This window comes from Artemia franciscana, chromosome 21 (genome assembly GCF_032884065.1).
Source record: "Artemia franciscana chromosome 21, ASM3288406v1, whole genome shotgun sequence".
NCBI lineage: Eukaryota > Metazoa > Arthropoda > Branchiopoda > Anostraca > Artemiidae > Artemia > Artemia franciscana.
In genome coordinates this window covers 16720847-16735408 of record NC_088883.1, presented here as the reverse complement: position 1 = coordinate 16735408, position 14562 = coordinate 16720847, and the positions used below count along the sequence as shown (strand labels likewise).

General features: G+C 36.4%; 1 protein-coding gene across 1 annotated transcript; it reads right to left on the bottom strand.

The window, feature by feature from the left end:
* Positions 1–1794: 1794 nt before the first annotated feature.
* On the bottom strand, positions 1795–12672 carry LOC136040653 (uncharacterized). The gene is made up of 2 exons (XM_065724938.1): positions 10952–12672; positions 1795–1993 (listed from the first exon to the last, which is right to left on the bottom strand). Exons 1-2 carry the CDS (start codon positions 12670–12672, stop codon positions 1876–1878), a joined length of 1839 nt encoding a protein of 612 aa, XP_065581010.1. The 3' UTR covers positions 1795–1875.
* Between the last annotated feature and the right edge of the window lie 1890 nt (positions 12673–14562).

The window sequence follows — 14562 nt, the reverse complement described above, 5'->3', positions numbered from 1 at the left end:
TTAATTTTCATTTTATTTTCAATGTTGTAATAAGTGCGAAAGAAAATATTTTTAATATATTTTAATATTTTTCTTATTTGTAGTAAAGACTATAGATACCTTGAATAGCTTTGGAAAGAGGTACTAAAGTTAAACTGAATTTCCATCTTTTTTTTTTAACAAAATACTGTTAATAAGTTTTTATGGGCGGAGAGGATGGATCAGGAATCAGCTCCCATGATTTTTGGAATAAAAAATGGTTAATGTTTCTTGTGGAGGGGGGTCAGGCCATATTGGAAAGACCAGGGGTCAACTTCCTTGGTTTTTTTAAACATATCGTTAATGTATTTTTTAAGTGGGGATGGGAGTCGGGCTTATCTGATCTTTGAACTATTTTAATAACCCTCGCATAAGGATTTTGTATGTCCCCAGGGCATAACACAAAAAACTTGCCCCCCAGGCTTTTTGAGGCTGTGTTGATCCCAGAGTTTTGTTATCTGATCTTTAGACTTATTTCAAAATGGGTATCTAAGAAATTTGGTCGAAGGAATTTGGGGTAAAGAGGACAGGGGGGGGGGGGGGGTTAGCTACCCACCGATCTTTTCAAATTTTTATCGGATGTATTTGGGAAAAAAGAAACTTGGGGAGGGGCGGTTGCCCTGTGATAACTTTTGACCCTGAAAAAGAGTGATAAAAATTCCGATCAAAATTAGAATTAGTCCCCGTAGTTTATACCACCATCCCTTCCATAAAAACCTTATGTGCCCCAAAGACATTATTTACAATACTTGCCCCCAGGTTCTGGCGGGCTGCGTTATCCCTGGAGTTTTGTTATATGATCTATACCTATTTTTACAAAATTACTACATAATATATTTGATTGAACACACTTGGAGAAAAGAAGGCTGGTGTGGGGGGAGGGGACTGGGCGGTTGTATTGACCCTAGAGTCTTTTTTATCTGATGCTTGAACTATTTTTAACAGAACTGCTATCTCAAAATTATTATTGGATGGGTTTGAAGAAAAACAGTGGGGGCTAGTTGTCCTGCCATCTCTTTTGACTCTTAAAAAGTGAACCAGAACTTACAATTTTCAATGAAATGATTCCCCTCTGAAGATTATACGAGCACTCATTCTACAAAACTAAACATGACCCCAGGGCATAACTTACAGCCCCTGGGTCCTGGGGAGTTGTGTTGACTCAATAGTTTTTTATGTATATTTAACAAACATAGTCTTTGAAATTTCTTTAACAAAACGGGTATCTCAAAACTTTAATTGGATGCATTTGGGGAAAAAGGGCACGGAAGGGGAGCCGTCTTTTCCGTCTTCAAGATCAAGGTCTCACTCCCGGACAAGTGGGCAGTTGAAGAGATGTGTTTTAACCTGAACGGAAACCCAGGCTATCAAGATAATGACTCTGTAATATCGCACGAACGGCTGAGGAGATCAAAAAAAACTTTGTGGGAGTGTTTGGGGAGCACAAGGGGACATCAAGCATTATATTTACATAAAACATTCCAGTTTTAAAAAGCTTGTCTCCTAAATAATGGTTTATTTGCGATTAATGATCAAAAAAAAATTCTCAAAAGTTTGGTCTTGGGCAACCATATGTAATGTAAAAGCAAAAAAATTTGTATGCCCCAAAAATGAGACCAGTACTTCTCGCTGTTCAGCAAGGTCTTTTAATACTCTCATTCTGTTCAGCCAAGTTTCTTGACTTGAAATATGTTCGATTTTTCTAGACCAAACGACTGCACAATTTGAGATACGAAAAATTTCTTCTCTTCAATCAGCTTTGAAAATAACGATCTGTAAACATCAAAAATTGTATTGTGTAAATAAATAAACAAAAAATTCAATGCAAAATTGTAAGCAAAACCATCACACCTTTAATCATCCCGTGTCACATCGATACAACCTGCACTCTTTCATTGTCCAGTCCCCAATGGTAACTTTTCGGAAAGCAAGTTTTGCTCGTCCAAACTTCGCTGGGACAAACATCTCCACAAGCCTAAACATAAGTAAAAAAAATGACTTAATCATTACTAAATATGATTACAAAGAAGCCATAAGAAAAGAAATAAATTAAGCGTTTGGACACCTCCCTAAACACTTAATAAGTGTACATTTTAAGAAACTGAAACTATGACTTTTTATGAAAAACTGAAACTATGAGGAAAGAAACTACGAATTGCAATTGAAATTATAAGTTTTAATTGAAACCTGAATTCTTCTTCTTAAAGGTTTTCGTTCTAGAGGCAGTGCCTCTTATTTTTACAGCAATATTTTTTTCTTTCTAATATACAAGTTATTGTTTTCTAATTCCTTGCTAAGTAAAATACGACATCTGTCAACCGTTCAAAATCGAAAAGTAACTTTTAAACAGATGTTGCTACTTCACAACATGGAAAATCATGATAAACATTGTATATTAAGTGGGTAAATATAAAAGAGATTGACTATGCTATGATTTTATAAACGTCATGGTAACCAATAGTAGGACCTTTATACAGAGTAAGAGATTCCGCTAAATTATTAAAATGAACTTCTTTCGCACGCTGATCCATGGTTTGCGTTCAGCAGGTACAGATCTCCTGATTCGATGCCTCTTGACGGGAGTGTAACTCTTGGTTGGGGACCCCTAACCTCAGGATTTCAAGTCCGGAGCGCTAACCACTTGACTAGGACGGCTAAACATATATATATATATATATATATATATATATATATATATATATATATATATATATATATATATATATATATATATATATATATATATATATATATATATATATATATATATATATATATATATATATATATATATATATATATATATATATATATGTATATATATATATATATATATATATATATTTGACTACCAATGTTCATTGTCTTAGCGCGTTCAGAAGCACCGAACTCGCCAAAGCACTTGGAATCCCCCCTCCAACATACCAAAGATAGCAGATTCAGTCCGGTTATGTCAGAAACCTATATAGTACTTGTACTTATTCTTCCAAGTTTCATCCCGATCTCACCGCTCTAAGCGTTGTCCAAGATTTCCAGTTTTCCCCTTCAACTCTCACAATTTCACCGGATCCGGTCGGGAATTAAAACAAGAGCTCTGAGACACAAGATTCTTCTAAATATCAAATTTCATTAAGATCTGATCACCCGTTCGTAAGCTAAAAACACCTCATTTTTTCTAATTTTTCCAAATCCACCCCCCCCCCCCCCAGCTCCCGCAAAGAGATTAGACCCGGCCAGATTATTTCAATCACGTATCTAGGAATGTACTTATTCTTCCCACCAAGTTTCATCCCGATTTCTCCATTCTAAGCGTTTTCGAAGATTTCCAGTTTCCCCCTCGAACTCCTCCAATGTCACCAGATCCAGTCAGGATTTAGAATAAGAGCTCTGAGACACGAGATCCTTCTGAATATCAAATTTCATCAAGATCTGATCACCTGTTCGTAAGTGAAAGGTACCTCGTTTTTCCTAGCTTTTCCAAATTAACTGTTCAAACAAGCCCTCTCTGAAGTTTATACGAGCATTCCTTCCATAAAAACAGTATATACCCCCAGGCCATAGCTTACAAAGCCTGCCCCCATATCCTGGGGGAGTTGTATCGATACCGAAATTTTTCTTATCTGGCCTTTGAAATATTTTTAACAATATGGCTATAAAAAATTTCTATCAGATGCATTTCAGGGAAAAGGGGCGTGGGGGGGCTATTTGCCCTTCGATCTCTTTTGACTCTTAAGAACTGAACTAAAACTTTCAATTTCCAATCAAATGAGCCCTTTCTGAAGTTTATGCGAGCATTCCTTCCATAAAAACCATATATGGCCCCAGCACATAACTTACAACGCCTGCCCCCAGGCCCTGAGGCATTATGTCTACCCTGGAGTTTTCGTTACATAATCTCTGAACTATCTTTTAAAAATGGTTATCTCAAAGTTCTTATCCTATGGGTTTGAAGTAAATAGGGCGTGGGGGGGCCTAATAGTCCTCCGATCTCTTTTGACTTTTAAAAATTAAGCTAGAATTTTCAATTTCCAATCAAAACAGCCCTCTCCGAAGTTTATACAAGCATCCATTTCATAAGAACCATACATGACCCCAGAGTACAACTTACAACGCCTGCCCAGTGGCCCTAGGGTTTGGGTCGACACCCGAGTCTCTGTCATCTGACTTCTGAAATATTTGTAACAAAATGGCTCTTAAAGTTTTCATTGGATGAGTTTGGGGAAAAAAGGGCGTGGAGGGGCTAGTTGCCCTCAGATATTTTTTTACTCTTAAAAGTGAGTTAGAACTTTCAGTTTCCAATCAAATGAGCCCTCTTTGAATTTTATAAGAGTATCCTTTTCATAAGAACCATATATGCTCCATGGACATAACTTACAAAGCCCACCACCGGGCCCTTGGAAGTTCTGTCGACATAGGAGTTTTTTTTATCTGACATTTGAACTATTTTTAAAAAATGGCTATCTCAAAATTTGTATCTGATGGGTTTGGGGGAAAAGGGGTGTGGGGGTGAACTATTTGCCCTCTGATCTCCTTTGACTCATAAAAGTGAATTAGAACTTTCAATTGTTCATTCAAATGAGTCTTCTTTGAAGTTTATACGGGTGCCCCTTTCATAAGAGCCATATATGCCACAAGGGTATAACTTACACACCATCCCCTAGGCCCTGAAAGGTTGTATTGACACCAGAGTTTTTGTTATCTGATCTTTGAACTATTTCTAACAAAAAAGGCTATCTAAAATCTTTTTTGGATGTATTTGGGGGGAAGAGGGCATTGGGGGTAGGGGAGTTTTGAATCTTCACTAGTGAACTAGAACTTTCAATTTCCAATATAATGAGCCCTCTCCAAATTTTTTACAAGCTCCCTTTCCATAAAAGTCATATATAACCCCAGAACATAAACTACAACGCCTGCCCCCGATCGCTGGGGGCTACGGAGAAAAAGCGCAAAGGGGCTAGTTGCCCTTTGATGTCTCTTGACTCTTAAAAGTGAAGTAGAACTATCAGTTTCTAATCAAATGCGACTTCTCTGAATTTATATGAGCATACTTTTGATGAGAACCAAATAAGCCCCATGGACAGAACTTGCAAAGCCTGCCTCCGGTCCCTGGGGGTTATACCGACACTGGAGTTTTTGTTATCTAGCCTTTGAACTATTTTTAAAATAATGGCTATCTCAAAATTTATGTGATGGGTTTGGGAAATAAGGACGCGGGGGGGTACTAGTTGCCCTGTGATCTCTCTTGACTCTTAAAAGTAAACCAGAACTTTCTGTTTTCATCACTTGAGCCCTCTCTGTAGTTTATACGAGCATCCCTTCTATGATAACCATGTATGCCTCCATAACATAACTTACAAGCCTGCCATCGGAGTTTTTGTTATATGACCTTTGAACTATTTTTAACAAAATAGCTATCTCCAAATTTTAATCGGATGCACTTGGACGAAAAGGGGCGTGGGGGGCTAGTTGCCCTCGGATCTATTTTGAATCTTAAAAAGTGAACTAGAACTTTCAATTTCCAATCAAATGAGCCATCTCCGATGTTTATACAACCAACCCTTCCATAAGAACTATATATGCCCAAAGAGAAAAACTTAATACGCCTGTCCTGGTCCCTGGGGGGTTACGGGGAGAAAAGGCGTAGAGGGGCTAGTTGCCCTCGGATCTCTTTTGACTCTTAAAAGCGAACTAGAACCATTAATTCCCAATCAAATGAGCCCCCATGCACATAAATTACAAAGCCCGCCCTTGTTCTCTGGGGGGTTGTGTCGACATCGGAGTTTTTTTTTTATCTGATTTTTGAAGTATTTCAAAAGATTGGCAATCACAAAATTTGTATTGGATGGGTTTGGAAACAGAGGGTGTGGGGGAAGGATTGGTCGCCCTCTGATCTCTTTTGACTCTTAAAAGGTGAACTTGAACTTTCAACTTCCATTCAAATGAGCCCTCTCTTAAGTATATATGAGTATCCCATCCATAAGAACCATGTAATACCCCCAGAGCATAAATTATGACGTCCATACCCAGGCCCTGAGGGATTGCATCGACACCTGAATTTTTCTTGTGTGATATTTTAACCATTTTTAACATAATAACTATCTCAAAGTTTCCATCAGATTCATATGGAAGAAAGGGGCGAGGGGGGACTATTTGCCCTTGATCTCTTTTGAATCTTAAAAGTGAACTAGAACTTTCAATTTCCAATCAAATGAGCCCTATCCGAATTTATACAAGTATTCCTTCCAGAAGAAACATATCTGTCCCCAAAGCATAACTTACAACGCCTGCCCCCGGTCCCTAGGGGGTTGCAGGGGAAAAGACGTGGAGGGACCAGTTACCCTCGGATCTCTTTTGACTCTTAAAACTGGAACTTTCAGTTTCTAATCAAAAGAGCCTTCTCAGAATTTTATGCAAGCATCCCTTTCATTAGAACCATATAATGTCCCATAGACAAAACTTACAAAACCTGCACCCGGTCCCAGAGTAGTTTTGTCAACACCGGAGTTTTTGTTATCTGGACTTTGATCTATTTAAAAAACGGTTGTTTTAAAATTTGTATCGGATGGATTAGAGAAAAAAAGGGTGTAGGGGAAGGATTAGTTGCCCTCTGATCTCTTTTGACTGAATGAACTGAAACTTTCAATTTCCATTCAAATGAGCCCTCCCTGAAGTTTATAAGAGCATCCTTTCTATAAAAACCATCGACGTTGTATTGGAGTTGTATTGAAACTGGAGTTTTTCTTCTCTGACTTTTGAACTATTTTTAAAAAAACAGCTATCTCAAAATTTTTAGTGGATCCATTTAGGGGGAAAGGGCAGGAAGGGGGCAGGTTAGTTGCACTCCAATCTCTTTTGACTCTTACGATCTGAACTAAAAAATTCAACTTCCAATTAAATGAGCCCTCTCTGAAGTTTATGCGAGCATCCCTTCCACAAGAACCTTACATGCTCCCAGGGCATAACTTATAACGCCCACCCAAGGGCCCTGAGGGTTTTTGTCAACCCTAGAGTGTTTGTTATGTGATCTCGAACTATTTTTTGAAAATTGCTATCTCAAAGTTATTGTCCTATGGGTTTGAAGAAAATACAGCACGAGGGGGTGGGGGGGGCTAATGGTCCTCCGATCTCTTTTGACTCTTAAAAAGTGAACTAGAACTTTCAACTTCCAATCAAAAAAGCCCTCTCTGAAGTTTATACGAGCATCCCTTTCATAAGACCCATATATGCCCAAAGGGCATAAATCATAACGCCTGCCTCTGGGCCCTGGGGGGTTGTGTTGACATTGAGTTTTTGCTATATGACTTTTGAGCTATTTTTAACAAAACTGTCATCTCAAAATTTTTATCGGATACATTTGGGAACTGAAGCCGGGGTGGGCTAGTTGCCCTCCAGTCTCTTGCCTCTCAAAAAATGAAGTAGAAATTTCAATTTCGAATCAAGTTAACCCTCTCTGAAGTTTGTACGATCGTCCCTTCTATAAGAGCCATCAACGCCTGCCCCCTGGCCCTTGAGGGTTGTGTCGATCCCCGGAGTTTTCATTATGATCTTTAAACTATTTTTTTTTAAATGGCTATCTAAAAGTTCTTATCAGATAGGTTTGAGGAAAAAAGGGCGCGGAAGAGGAGGGGCTAGTTGCCCTCCGATCTTTTTTGCTTCTTAAAAAGTGACCGATAACTTTTAATTTCTAATCAAATGACTCCTCTCTGAAATTTACACGAGCCTCCCATAAAAACAATATGTTCCGAGGGTATAACTTATAAAGCCTGTCCCCTGGCCTTGGGGGATTTTGTCGACACTGGCGTTTTTGTTATGATATTTCAACTCTTTTTAACAACATGGCTATCTCAAAGTTTTTATGGGATGCATTTGGGAAAAAAGCGTGGGGGGCGCAAGTTGCCCTCCGCTCACTTTTGACTCTTCAAATGGCCACTAGAACTTCCAATTTCCAATTGAATGAGCCTTCTTCAAAGTTTATTCGACGACTCCTTCCATATGAAGTGCCTTTGGGAAAAACAAAATAAATAATAATAATAAAACATTGGTGCCCTATGGCCTTTACTATAAGCAATGCTATAGCGCTGCCTCAGATAACATCAACAAACGTAAAAAACACTGGTCTTACAAGGCTAATCAAACCTTAAAAAAAGAGGGGGCTAATCCCTCCCTCCGTCTTAAGCCCGGCAATTGGCTGAAGGTCATTTCCTTTTTGCTGAAAACGATGTGTAGATTGAACAGAGAGGTCTTTCTTTCAAAATATAGACAACAATAACTAAGAAAATTCCAATCATAGTCAAGATTACAGAAAGGCAAAAAATATCTCCTAGATTACTTATATTTGTGGCTTTCAATTCGATTTATTATTTTAAACAGACACTCCTTTTTGTCTCTACTTTTCCTTCGGTTCTATTTCATTCAGTCATACGGAAAGTCGATGCCTAAATAAAACATTTGAACGAACAATGGCAGTTTTGAATCCGTTTGTTTAGTTTATTGAGGAATAATTTGAATTGACGGATTAATAAATGATATAAAAATACATCATTTATATATTTCAACGTGATGTATTTAAAAGGAAGAAAGCATGAACACGAAATTAGTGTATATCGGTCTGATTGAATTAGTTTAATATTATTTAATTAATTTTTTGATATTAATTTGAATACTTTTATTAAATGTAATCTTGGAAGTCTCAGTAATATTATTTTCAAAGGTATAACTTTGAAATTGAACTTAACTATTGATTTTAATTTCTGTTCGTTTTAGGATTCACGTATTCATCTGTAGCATTATTGGTTATCTAAATTCTGGATGTATTTATTCATTTTATTTTGTCAATGTTAAATTCAATTTATTCATTTTTAGTAATTTCTGTTTGCTTAAGTTTGAATTACCAAATGTATTCTCGTTTTTGATTACGATGTGGCTCTTAACTTTTCTTTATTTTTTTTTCCGAAAGCAGAATTTTAAATTAATCAAAAATTAAAAGCAGTAAGTTCACCTTTTTTTGTAAGTTTCTTCAATTTTTTTTAATGTCGTTGAATTTCCTTAGAAATGTCTATTTCAAGAGAAATCACGGATCTTTTCAAACAGTTCGTGGTAATAAATTGTAAGTAAGGAGCGATGTGGCTCAATAGTAACCGAAACTTTAAGAAACTGCTTTGATAATAATAGATACATCAAAAGAATTAAATTTTGATGCTGACTCAAAATATATAAAATTCATCGAATATTACCCATCAACAGTTATGAGCCTGAAAAAATTCAGCCAATTTTTGAAAAGGGAAAAAATCACCCTAAAACATCAAGTAACCTTCATGAAAGTTACATAATAAGATTTAACATCTCAGAGAGCTCTGTTGAAGAAGCTTCAAGCTCCTATGTACAAAAATGTGGAATTTTGTATTTTTAGCCAGACGAAAGATTACGGATGCATGTATATTTGTATGTTTTTTGTTTGTTTGTTTGTTCTCCCAGGGGTGATCATGTTGAGTCCGTGATCCTAAGAGACCGGGTTGTGACTCATTTGATCGGAAACCAAAAGTTCTGTTGTCCTTTTTAAGTGACCAAAAATATTGGAGGGCAGCTAACTTCCCTTCCACGCCCATTTTATCTCAAAGTTATCCGATCAAAATTTTAAGATAGCCATTGTTTTAAGCACAGTCGAAAAACCTAATAACTATGTCTTTCAGGAAGACTTGACCCCCCTCATGGCCCCGGGGTAATGTGTGAGAAAAGTATACTGACATTTTTCGGGGGTAGGGGTTTGTGAAGAAGGGATATTTTCTGCGCGGAGAATTTTTCCATTGATAGAGAATTTCCTGGGTGAACTCTCCAGAGAGAATTTTACACGGAGGGGGGGAGGGAATTTGCCATAATCCATTTACAAGATTTCTTCATTTTTCACGGAAGAAATCTTCCATAGGAATTATCATAGGGAATAATTCTCCGTGGGAACCTTTTACGGGAAAAAATCTCCATTGGAGGGGGGGAAGCAGTTTTCCAGATAGGGTTGATTTTTGATATGAATTGAAAAACGATCAGGAATTAAATAAAATCAAGTGTTTTTTTTTCGAACGAGAGCATGCTAAGTAGAATTTTTCAGGCAGAATTGTGAGCAGAGAATTTTTTTGGGGGGGACTTTGTGACGTGGATGGAATTGCACGGGTGTAAAATCCTGGGGGTACATTGTAAGCAGGGGATCTTTTCATAGAGAGAAAAGAGGATTTTTTGGCATTATTTGAAAAACGATCAGAAATTGAATTAAAAAAAAACTAGTTTTTTCGAGTAAAAGTGAGAATTTCCGACATAGCCTAATACCGTAAATTAGGTATTTTTTCCAAGACCACGCTGTCTTTCTATGAAGAACAAGCAGGCGATCAAATGGAAATAAGTCTATTTATTAGGCAGTGAAAACATAGGCAAAAGTCTGCTTATTCCAACCATATATAGCCTACAGCGATCGCCATCATCAGATATTTGTTGATGACGATCGCTGTATTGCTATATGTGGTCAAAATATCGAAACTTTTGCATCTGTATCTACTGTCTCATAAATGAACTTATCTCTATTTGAACATTTTTTTTCTTCGTGAAAGTAAGGAGCAGCATTGAAACTTAAGATGTACATAAATTATTCCTATATTGGGGTGCTGCCTCCTACTCAATACCCCTCTCTTTACGCTAAAGTTAGACCTTTAGTACATATTCTTAAAGAACGATTCCTGACAAGGACTGTATAGTTAGAATAACAAACTTTTTAAAGAATACCTTAAAACTTTAGCGTGAGAAGATGGGTATTGAGGAGGAGGCAGTCCTCCCATACACCGGAAATTTTTTTTTTCGTTTTAAGTTTTAATGCTGTCCCTTACTTTAAGCAGAAAAAGCTTATTTTTTAATTTGATAATTTTAAGAGACAGTGCGTTTTTTTTCTTACCAGAATATCCAGGCCTTCCAATAAGAGTCTCTTACACTATCTCCAAGTTGGCAAGACATTCTTTCAAGGCAATCCTCAGAGAATATTACTTGTTTATAGACTTCAAACATTTTTTTAATGTTGTCTATGCCTTTTTTCTGATCAGTACTTCTTGTCACCATTTTGACTCTAAGGGGAAAATTTCTGTTGAAGGCAACAGCAAGAGATTGAACCCAAGGAGCAACTGGGATACTGACCTCTCTAGCAGCCAAATATAAAAACACTATTGGTTGTATGATGGCCACAGCAAGAAGTGGTATAAAAATACTCCAGATGCCGTCATACAAATAGCCAAGTGAATCATTTTCTGATATCTCTACAGAGTTGTCTTGATATCCACCGAAAACCAGTTTTAGAAGTTGTAAGAAACTAAATTTTGTATTAATTATATCTTCTATAAAATCATTTTCGCTCTGGCTGGTTGCATTTTTCAGAAATGGATTAGTATCTTGGTTGAATGTAGGAATGGCAAAGGGCCTTTTATTGTTACCATCTGACGAGAAGACTTTCATTTTAGAATTTAGCCCTTCAGTATCTGGCGAGGGAAGTTTACTTTTTGATGGTCCTATATCATTGTCACTAGATCCTTCTAAATTTACTATAGCTGTATTAGCTATACCTATCTGCGGCTCTACAAGCATAGTTAAATTTTCGGGAGGTTTTGCGTTCGGTGCATTCATTGACTGTTGAATCGTTGTTACTGTAGTTTTCTGATTATTAAGCGAAAATAAAACAGATGGAAAAGTTGTAACTTGGGCACTCTTGGGTGAATCCAAATAATTAAGCCCACTCAAGAAAGATTGGTTTAGCTTCTGTTCTTTCATTTTTATTTGTGAGATTTCCTCCACAGGTAAGCCTAATTGCTCAGAAACCATACTAGGTCCATCCTTGCTTGGAATCCTGGTAGTAGGTGCTTTAGAAATGCTTTTGACTATTGGAAGAGGAGTTACTATAAATGGATTTAATGTCACTTTGTCTTTTTGAAAGTTTAGCCTAAGACTGTTCATACTTGGGGGTTGATACTGGTTGATAACTTTTAATCTTGGTATTTCCGACTTCAGGGCACTCGCAAAAAACTTGTTACTATGTGGTATTGTTTCTCCAGTTTCTAAAGGAATTTCAGAAGCGGAAGGTCTTCGGAAAGGTTGTAAATTAGACATCTGATTATTCAACGTAGTGTCCTCGCGAATTGGTAGCCCTTGCAGTCCATCCCCTCTAAGTCTAAAAAGAGGATCAGGAGTTCTATCTGGCAAAAATGACGAATTTAACTTAGGAAAATTTGTCTGAAATACTTCTGGTACTTTCGTTTGTTTTATGTAGGTTGGTTGCTTAAGGCGATTTGGGTTTAACTCCTGAAGTCGATAACTTTGAGAAAAAGATCTTCCTGATATATCTTCTTTTGATTTTACGGAGCCAGCAACTTTGGAATATGGTTTTATATGTGCTAAAAATCGACCTTTGGGTTTTCTGCGCTGTTTCTCATGTTTTTTTAATTTTTTCACATAGCTCAGGAAGGAACTTGGCTTTAAATGTATGTTCTCAGTCAGTGCAATATCTGATTCAAAATTAGACTTGCGATTAGGATCAGCTGCATATTGCGCTGGTGGGTCTGAATGGCTGAATTCCAGTGTTGCAAAACAACTTAATATAGCTAAAACAGTAATAGCAGCCCAAATCTTCATTCTGAAAAACAAAACAGCAATGATCAGAAAAACAAATTCAATTTGAATTTACACATTCAAATCCTTTTTTATTTACCATTCATTTTCCTTGTACACTCAAATCTCCAGATCACTGATCTGGGAAAATGCATTCGAGGGGTTCTATCGTCATTGTTCCCATAGCAATAACGAATAGTTTCAATTAATTTTTAACTTTAAAAAAGCAAAGGAATATGGTAGAACTGTTGAAAAAATACTCTAAATCACTATTTCAAACTTTAAAGATATTTTTTAGTAAAAACTCTTTCATACGCCAAATCACTCTTTCATAATCAAATTTTTAAGCCCATTACAAAGAATAAAGTTCATGAAACAGTTGTATCCCGTTGATAAGACTAAGTCCAACTCACAAAGAACTACAGCTTGATTAGTATGTTATCAACAGCAACAAGCGGCCAGTCCCCCTACTCTTTTCTTCCTTAATGGCTTATGATCAGGAAGAAGGCTTAACGGTGATTCCACCAATGCTGCCATCTAATATAACCAAAGTCATAAGTGGCTTTATTGTTAACTACAATCATAGATAGTGACATGTTTTCTTTTCCAACAACACATTTTTTATTTAGCTTCTAAGCAAATTTCCATCGATTTTGTGAAATTTATATCTGGTGTAGAAATCGAACGTGAGACACATTAATTCCTATGGTATAAAAGAACGACACGTTACTTGACTGAGCCACCAAGTCATTGATGATACTATGTTCTTAGAAATATATTCTAAGGCAATCAATGTATTGTCTCTGGGACACTGCTCAGCTGGTGTTAAGCGTCACTACATCGTAACAAGCTATTTGCGTAATCGATTTCTTATTAGGATATATGATAAATGCAATCAGTGATTTATTTCAGGGCCCCTTTTGTGGCATTATTCCGATAATTTTCATACCACAGTAATTTTAGATGATTGCTAGACAGACATATTCTTCTGATATTTAATGAGACTTGTTTCAGTCTCCCAAAATTGTAATGACTACAGCCGAGCAGGTATCATTTATGTAATGTGATGGACCTGAGCACATAGGTTTTCCATTACCGGGCTTAAGCTTGAGTTTTAGCTACGTGGTAAATTCCAAGTCTTTTAAATGATGATCGAGTATCAAAATTAAAAAAAAACTTTTGCATAGAACAAACTCAGCTACTTGGGAAAGTTCAAGTCTTTTAATTAGTGACTGAGTATCAAAAATTGAAAAAAGCACTTTTGCATAGAACAAACTCAGCTTAGGTTAGCGTGACCGGCCACGCTAACCTAAACTAAATAAGTCTAACTTAAAAGTATTGAACTTAATGTAACCTAAACTAACTAAGAAATTTAAAGTAGCGAGAAATATTTTTATTTTTTTCGCTTTATTCATTTTAGGTTGACTCTCACACTGCTGATTACAAACGAATTAGCACAAACAAAAGAATATATTTGTCTTAAACAAAAATAGAATAATGATCAGCATGCATGTACCACTTTTGTTTCTCATTCAGTGACCAAAATTTACCAAGTAGCTGAGTTTGTTCTGTGCAAAAGTGATTTTTTTTTTAAATTTTGATACTCAGTCACCAATTAAATGACATAGAATTTACCAAGTACCTAAGTTTATTCTGTGCAAAAGTACTTTTTATTAATGTTTGATACTCAGTCACCAATTAAAAGACTAGGAATTTACTACGTAGCTAAGTTTGTTCTATGCAAAGTACGTTTTTATAAGTTTTGATAATCTGTACCAATTAAAAGGACCTGGAAATTACCAAGAGGTTGAGTTTGTTCTATGCAAAAGTTCTTTGTTATTAATTTTGAAACTCTGTCACCAATTAAAAGACTTGGAATTTACCAAATAGCTGAGTTTGTTCTGTGCAAAAGTG

Bases quoted from the DNA above. Each gene is read 5' to 3' on its own strand.
- LOC136040653 (XM_065724938.1), bottom strand. From the start codon at position 12,672: ATGAAGATTTGGGCTGCTATTACTGTTTTAGCTATATTAAGTTGTTTT. The intron at 1,994-10,951 runs GTAAGAAAAAAA...ACTTATGTTTAG, and splicing joins TGGAAGGCCTGGATATTCTG to GCTTGTGGAGATGTTTGTCC.